This window comes from Uloborus diversus, chromosome 4 (genome assembly GCF_026930045.1).
Source record: "Uloborus diversus isolate 005 chromosome 4, Udiv.v.3.1, whole genome shotgun sequence".
In the NCBI taxonomy this organism is placed as follows: Eukaryota; Metazoa; Arthropoda; class Arachnida; order Araneae; family Uloboridae; genus Uloborus; species Uloborus diversus.
This window is the reverse complement of record NC_072734.1, coordinates 192,602,261-192,610,811: the sequence shown is the minus strand read 5'-3', so window position 1 is coordinate 192,610,811 and position 8,551 is coordinate 192,602,261. Positions and strand designations below refer to the sequence as shown.

The 8,551-nt window shown below is 33.4% G+C and overlaps 1 protein-coding gene across 1 annotated transcript in view; it reads right to left on the bottom strand.

Moving 5' to 3' along the window:
* Positions 1-2,874: 2,874 nt before the first annotated feature.
* The window catches only part of LOC129220074 (cell cycle checkpoint control protein RAD9A-like), a 56,704-nt gene continuing 51,027 nt past the window's right edge, over positions 2,875-8,551 (bottom strand). The window contains exon 11 of the mRNA XM_054854411.1: positions 2,875-3,119. Within this exon, the coding sequence (XP_054710386.1) occupies positions 3,012-3,119 (108 nt within the window). The 3' untranslated portion in view covers positions 2,875-3,011. The remainder of the gene's footprint in view (positions 3,120-8,551) is intronic.

Sequence of the window (8,551 nt, the reverse complement as noted above, 5' to 3'; positions counted from 1 at the left end):
AAAAGTCCCCAGACTTAGCCAATTCCAGTGTGAAGTGGGGGACATCTTTCACACACTTTGCAGATGGATGTCCTGCAGCATGCATTTTCATTTCTTCTTATTCTCATGTACCGCAATAACTCGAATCTAAAGGGACCAAGGAAAAGCTTCGGCTTATCGGAAGTTAGACTTAGCACTAGTTTCGGTTTGACATTTTAATATTAAAAACCTTCGAATATTTTAATTAATATGTGCATATAACAGACAAAATTACAGAACTTATAAGTCTTTAAGCACAATATGCACAGTTGTATCAAAAATACTGAGAGAAAAAAAAATCAGAAGCATGGTTTTAATTTCGATACTGTTGGAACGACTTGAATAGAGCTGATCCTACTCCAGGAAAGGTGCACTATCTTCATTTGTTTCAAATTCGGATTCATGGATTCTACCACTTTAGAAGTTTTCCTTTTTCTCTTAAGTACCTGGACGACCGAGCCTCGCTCGGCTTTAAAAGAATTATTTTTTGTCAAATTGTATTTTTTTAAGGTTCAATACTTTTCCAAATATACTTGAAAAGCTTCACGTTAACGAAATATTATGTACTCGACCTTCTTATAACACTAAGGTACCAAACAAAGAAGATTCTGAATGTAATTAAAGCAACATTTTGCTTTAAACTATCTGTTACCTTTGTTTCCACTGTACAATTTTCTTGTCAGTAATTAAAATATTTTGACCTTAGTTTTGCTATGGTGAAATCGGTTTTTAACCGAATACTTCATTTCATACTATGATGTGTTTCACGATTTTATCCCAATCGAGATTTTCTTTTTGAATAAGTAATTTTAGTTTTTACGCCAGAAAATGCTACATACAGCATGATATCCATCAAAACTGATGATCCACAAACTATTCCAACAAATGATAACAACTGTCTTAACAAAACATAAACAATCCCAAGACATACGCTTCTTCGAAATAAAATTTAGATGCGTGATTTAAAAAACATGTTAAACTATTTGAAGTGTAAAAAGAAAATAAATAAATAAAATAAAAAAAAATAGGATGGTCAAGCAATAGTTTCACTTAAAAAAGAAAAAAAGCCTTACATCGACTTACATAATGCTTTTGAATTTGTTTCAGCCAAGTGTGTTTGAAATTAGCCAAAGTGGCCAATATCAGCCAAACCTGGCAACCCTAAGCAAATATAAAATTTTAAAGCGAGAAGAGACAAATTTTCATTGTTATGGTTGCAAATCGTCTGCCTGATGCGTCAACTCACAGTTTACTTCAAGGCTTAACTCAATTTGACTTCATATTAAAAAACTTTTTTGTAAAAAAATCGCGTTTTTACAGAAAAAACACTGATGTAGATGAACTTAGAATGCAAAACTACAATTAAATCCAAAATTTCATCCAAATCGTTAGAGCCGTTTCCGAGATAAGAAATATATATATACCCACAAGAATTGCTCGGTTAAAGATATAAAATATCATTGACAGAGTACTTGCTTAGACATCTTTAATAGTAAAGAAAACTCACTCTGTCTCTCGAGAACTTATCTGCAAATGATCAAACTAAAGAATGAAGGGGAACGCATCTTAACTTAGGTCACTTGTCAACTTAAGAGCAAATTTGTAGATTCGTAGTTCAGCAACATGTCAAAGTGTAAACAGTACAGTACAACAAGAGAAAACAAGCTAACTCATTTCCGCACATGTAACTCCTTTATCGCACATTGGCTCAACAGGTGCTTTTCTTGCTCTAGAGGTCTATTGTGCAGGAATTACAAGTGAAGGTAAATTAGTTTTTCTCTCATAGTCGCTTGTAAATTTCCTTTTTTTTTTCGTTCTTTGGAAATAAATTTCGAGCCATCTTGGAAAAAAACTTCAAGTAAAGGAAGTTAACTTCGAGATATTGAGAATAATTAGCGTGAAATGAAAGACAAGGGGGTCAGAACTTGATAAAAACTTCGACTTATAGTAATATTCTAGTTATCGCAAATTGTATTTAAAGTTAGCGACTTTTCTTAAAACTTTGGCAGACTTTATCTTGATAGCAGGGACACAAGGTCAAGTGACTTATCCCTCCAACAAATGCATTAATACGATCTTTTTAATTGCTGCTTATTAAATTTCTTTTCATTACTATGCTATTTGTGTGGTGCCCTGTTAAGGATGTATTAGTTGAAAAGTTAAACAATCTTCCTTTTAAATGAAGTAAGCATAACTCTTCTTTTCATGTAAGAAATATCTTATATAATTAAAAACTGAGCGTATGTAACTATGCTTGTAACTATGTATGTACCTATGTATGTATGTCCGAGCTTCTTCTCCCGAACGACAGTGAACTGACCATCGAACCAGGTATCGATGTATTCGTAATCTTCCCGCCTTTATGTTTGGCTATTTAACATAATCCTCCGATAATAAAGAGCGGAAATAGATTAAAAACTATTAATTACGACATTTAGATTTCGACATAAAATCCCTATTTTTCGAAGGCTTTCTCTCCATTCCAATTATTATTCAGTGCTTCATCTCCACTTTACGCAACAATGCTTTTATTAAAATTTACAGCGTGAAGAAAATCATTAAAGGAAAGATCTGTTGCCATTTTTAGCTCTCAAATATGAACAACTAAAATTCTGGTTCTTGTTTTCAGTCTTTTCCCGCAATCGGGGGGGATTTAAAATGTTTCCTTTTTGGATATTTTTCTTCGATCTGCCACAAAATTTTACTGATTTTTTTTTTTTTTTTTTCTGGTTGAAACCTGATTGTTGAACACATGTCACTTGACATAACTTTTCTTTTCGAAGTAGACCGTGCAAAGCCAGGCGACGCGGCTAGTAAAAAAATAACTCTTCATGAATAAGATAAAAAAAATCTGTATTTTCGTTCTTGAACGACAGCCTAGTGATACACAATGACATCAATATCACATTTCGAGGCACCATTTGCATTATTTTCAACTGTAAAGGTATTAAAGATCTTTTACACAAGTTAAAAATGTCAAATTCTCAGCAGAGTTAAGAGTCCAAGAATTCTTCATCGCTGTCTACAACGAGCACTTCATCGTTCTCGGGCATCATGGAGACGCATGTTGCTTGAGACAAACCCAGAAACATCGAACGAAACTAGAAATAAAAATGTGTTTAGAAAATTGTCAAAAAATTTACGCACTTTTATTGAGTAACTTATGAATTTTAACAAGTGAAAAATAGTGACTGGCACTCTGAAACTTCATATTTTATTTTGAAAGTGTTGAAAAAGGAGAGGGGGTTTAAAAAACTTTTTTTCAGCTACAGTTCAGGACATCCCCTATTTGTTCCTTACACTTACTAATAGTATTATGCTATAAAAGTTTTCGCTTCTTACTCAAATTTTAAGAGGGTGCTCTATGACTTCTCCATTTAACATTAGGCATAGCATAGAAAATGCCACGAATTAAGAAACATTTAATTTTCTCAGCTGTTTTTTCAAAAATAGTGATTTTATTGCAATGTATAAGGCATACTACTCGTGTATGTTATGATATGTACCCTTGTTTTTTCAGTTCAATGTATTTTTAACCCCCTCCCCATACTGATGAAGTTTGGGGGGAGGGGGTTGAGCACCCTCTTTCAGTTAAAATAGGAAGCTAAAATTCTTCCAGTATATTACTATCCACAAGGCTAAAAATACTGAGAGGTGTCCTGTTATCTAGGAGACACTTTTTTTTTACATGTATTTTTGAACCACCCTATGGAACAACCTATATCGAGGGACTGGGATCAGGGTTGCCAGGCGTCCCGGGTTTCAAGGGACAGTCCCTCCCGTACAGTGGCGCCGACTCCATGGGGCCTGAGGGGGCCCGAGCCCCCCCAATAATTTAAGAAAATTATTAACTATTTAATGCTTTCTAAACTCAAATTTGTCTTAGTATTTTTTATTTTAGTTGTTTGGAGATAGTTACCTTGTAAAATGCATTTCGTAATGAGTTTAAACAACTATTACAGTAAAAAGCAGGTTTACTGAAAAGGAGAAGCGATTGAACAATTTGGCTGTTCTTCATAACCACCAAGATATTTTGGATGAATTGAATATTTGACAAATCGTCAACGACTTCAAATTCAGTAATCTAGTCAGGCGGTTGACATTTGCATTTTTCTAAAGACAGCCCAGCACCTTACTAAAAACACCCTTCTATTGGTGTTTAGAGCAACTTTAAAAATCTCTGTAAAATAGAGAATTAACTACATACACAATGTTAGATTAAAATTTCGAAACATTAGTACCTACTATTACATTATTCCCGTATTACTATAGTACTGCATTAGTTTTTTTTTCAAATACTTAAATATTTTTAGGTTATAAGACTCTATAAAAAATCGGCTATTTACATACTATATTAACTTTATTAACTAATATTAAACAAATTAACTTTGGGATATTATTTTTATTTAATGAATTCTGAGCCTTATTCAAAGCAAGCTTAAATTACCTATTTCACTTATTAATTCAAGTGCGACAGCAATATTTTATGATTTATTTTTTAATGATAATTTGGGATTTATTTAAATATAATTTGAATCTTTTTATAGATATATATTCACTGTTCTGCAATAGTCTAAAAACAAAATTATTATACTATAAATTAACTTTTTACGAAAATACCGTACAAGTGTTTTTTTTTCAAAGCCAAAACGTGTGTCGAGTTAGCAAGAGTAAAGTTTTCGGGATTCCAATGTTGATAATATATTGCTCTAAATTGCTTAAAAAACTGTAAAAATTACTTTTTCCATCTCCAATTTAGAAAATTTCCCGGGGTTAGACCTGTGGTATGCCCCCCCCCCCCCACCCTACCAATTTTTCGTGGGTAGGCGCCACTGGGAGTGCCCTTCCATGCAAGTCAAGTGTCCTACATTATATCAATGCCTAGCCAGGACACTGCACGACGACTTCCCTCAATATAGAATTTTAAAAATGTCCCTCACTGAAGACAAGTGACATGATCTAACTGAACCGGAAAATTTGCGTACCAATTCTTAGATTGACCTTGAAAATGCTTTGCCACATATTGTTTGTTTGTATAAATCAGAAAATATGTAAATTGGCATTTTCAAAGCTCAAAAATCTAAACTTTTATTTATTTATTTATTTTGGAAAAGGGCGGGGAGGGGGGGGGGGGGGGGGTCCGTGGGATTACATAGCCTCTGGATCACCGGTGACGTTTAGCCCCCCCCCCCCCCCCCCAATAATTTTTGCAAGTCGGCGCCCCTGCTCCCGTATTTTGAAAAATTGTCCCGCATCCCGGGGAACTTCTATACGGGATGGCTAAAGTCCCGTATTCTAGCTAATAACAATATTTCACACAACGAGACATTTTTTTAAGGGAACAATGGAACAAAATTGAAGTAAAACAACAAATGTGAAATAAAGATTGATAAGAAAATCATGTGACTATTTTTTTAAAGTAGCTAGAGAGCAGATTTGAAAAATAAGTTTTATGGATCGTTCGTCACTAAAACCTTAAAACATTAAGACGATAGAAAAAGTCTGTCTGAACGGTAAAAATGTACAAAGTCTGACTGAAGGATACCAGAAATTTCTTGAAACAACTGTGATTACCCAAGAAAGTGATTTAATTTCACAGATAAAAATCCCCTTTTGCCTTTAAGACCAATGACTTTAATGGCTAAAGTACAGTTTTCTGATTCGTCAACCATTGTAGAACAGTAACATTTTGAAAATAAAGTATTAGTAGATGATCTATATCTGTACAATGAGTTTTCATCAACACAAAGTAAATCTTTTTAAAGTTTTTTTCCTTTTGGCTCAGCATTCTACCATCTTATTCATTTGTTGAATGAATATTTTCGTATCTGAATTTGAAGTGAACTGACGTACAAATAGATGTTCTGTTCAGTTAATTAAAGCAGAACTTATTGTGGCTATATTCATTAAACGTAAGTTGCAATGAATTTTATAACAACTTAAAGACACATAAAAATTTGAAAAGAATTGTTACAGGACTGAAATCAAATAGCAAATATGGTTTTTGAAGGCATAGGATTGATCCGTATTATAATACGGATCAGTCCTATGTCTTCAAAAACCATATTTGCTATTTGATTTTAGTCCTGTAATAATTGTACAAAAAATGGGGTCATTTCTCATTGACTAATTCTTTTCTTTCATTTTTTCTTATTTGATTTATTGATCATTTCCGGCACGGTGGCCACAAAAAATAAATAAATAAATAAATAAATAAAAACAAAACAAAACAATTAAAAACATTTTTTAAAAAAATTGCTCCTCTAGAAAACTACAAAATTTATGGTCTTTAATGATCATGGATGACAGTAGTACAAAAATGGCTTTTTCTGCTGGCTAAATTTCTTGTTCAAAGCATCCCAATTTTAAGACTCAAAAATGGGGATTTTTTAATACCCTGTTAAGAGTTTGAATTTTAATTTGTATTTGTTACCTTCTTTTAGCTCGTTAAAAATGTAAGATTTAATTCCATGTCTGATCCATCGTAAAATCCACATGTTTATCAATAGTATATCAAAATAATTTTACTCATTCAGATTTCCCCATTGGATGGTGTGGCATTAAAAAACAAGTTTTTTTCCACGATTCCTTTTCATTATTATTTCAGATAAAGTAGTCACATTGAACAAGAAAATTTTTCGATTGCACCCTTGGTGTTATAGCCAGACCCCGAAGTGGTTTTCTTAGGGAAAAAAGTAGGAAATAAGGAATCAAAAATTAAAAAAGTAGGAAAAGTAGGAAAAAAATCACTTAAAAAAGTAGGAAAAAAATAGGAAGAGATAGGACTACACACACGTCAAGACGATTGACAATCATTAGTATGAAAAATAAACTGGTGGAAACAAAGATATTAATTACAAAAATATGAAAATAAAATCCAAAGAAACATCTTTCAACAATACAGTAATAAAATTTTTAAGTGTGAAAGAATAAAATGCAGTACAGCGATAGCAAAAAAAAAAAAAAAAAACCACCAATAATAATAATAATAATAATAATAAAACTCTTTTTTGGTGCAATAAAACCTTTTTTGTTAAAAATTTGTTTTGTCAAAAACGAAAACATTCCCTTCGAGAGCATCCATTTATCATTTAAAAATACCAACACTTTCAACTCCTGTTATCATAAACTACGATACAAAAGCAAAGCAAATATTAAATTAGTTTTAGTTAAAAATAATCAGCAGCTGACATACATTCTTGCATAAACAGAGGTAGATGTTTGTTTAAAAAAAAAGGAAAAGGAAAACGACTGAAAATGCAAAACTAAAATATATGTGCTCTTAAATATGGGACATAAAATTTATAATAAAATAATTAAACTAAATAAATAACGAAATAAGTCAACTAAAGGGTTTGTACTATGTTATGTACTTTTAGCATTCAACATACATTTTTGCTTCAGGCCGTCTTTTATGGGGGTCAATTTCTCACCTCCCTGGCTTTGGAAAATAAATGCTTAGCTATACAAGTTTGTGCGGTTTTTGTTGTTTTCAGATAAAATTTGCATTCAGTATACATCCTTCGCTAGCCACCTCCGGGGGGAGGGGGGGATCAAAGTGACGGACCAGTTCTAATTTTAATCAAGCAATAAAAACGAATATTGTTTTAATGGTTTGATAATTTTTACCTTCTTCTTGTTCCAAAATTTTTGTCACAAAAAAAAAAAAAAAAAACCGAGCTGATGTGTGCATCACATGACTTCCTTTTACTCCAATTTAATGTCATTTTCTCATTATTGGCAGTTTTAATGTGATTCAATAATTTACTCTCTAAATATCACCATCAGTGGCCAAATTGAAACCAGATTAAAAAAAAAATAATAATAATAATTTGAATTTTGACATCTTGAATTCAAATTATGTTTTTCGCAATCACGAGTGTGTGTATGTAGGCGTGTGTGTTTGTGTGTGGGGGGGTGTTTGTGTGTACGGGGTATGTGTGTTTATGTCTGTGTGCTGGCATAAGTGTGGGGAGGTATGTGTATGGGTGTGGGGGGGTTATGTGTATGGGTGTGGGGGGGTATGTGTATGTAGGCATATGTGTTTTTGCCTGTGTGCAGGCAGGAATGTGTGGGTAGTTGTGTGTATGTGTGTGTATGTCGGCATATGTGTTTGTGTCTGTGTGCAGGCATGAATGTGTGGGTAGTTGTGTGTATGTGTGTGTATGTATGCGTGTGTGTTTGTATGCGTGTGTGTTTGTGTGTGTATGTGTTTGTGTGTGTAGGTGTATGTGTGTATAGGTGTATGTGTTTGTGTATGTGCGCGTGTGTGTGTGTAGTTGTGTATGTATGCGCGTGTGTGTAGGACATGGATGCAACCTGGAGAGGGCTTTCGCTATAGGTGCAGCATCGTGAGGAGCCCGCCTGTCCACGGTGATGGTGCAGAGGGTGGCGGTGGGAAAAATCAAAGGAACGTCAAAAACAGTCAAATGAAAGCAATAAGCAATCGTGATTGCTCAATAAATAAAATTAAATTAAATTTAAAAAAAAAAATCCAAATTTGTCGCCAAGTTGGCGACCAAAAGACTGGCGA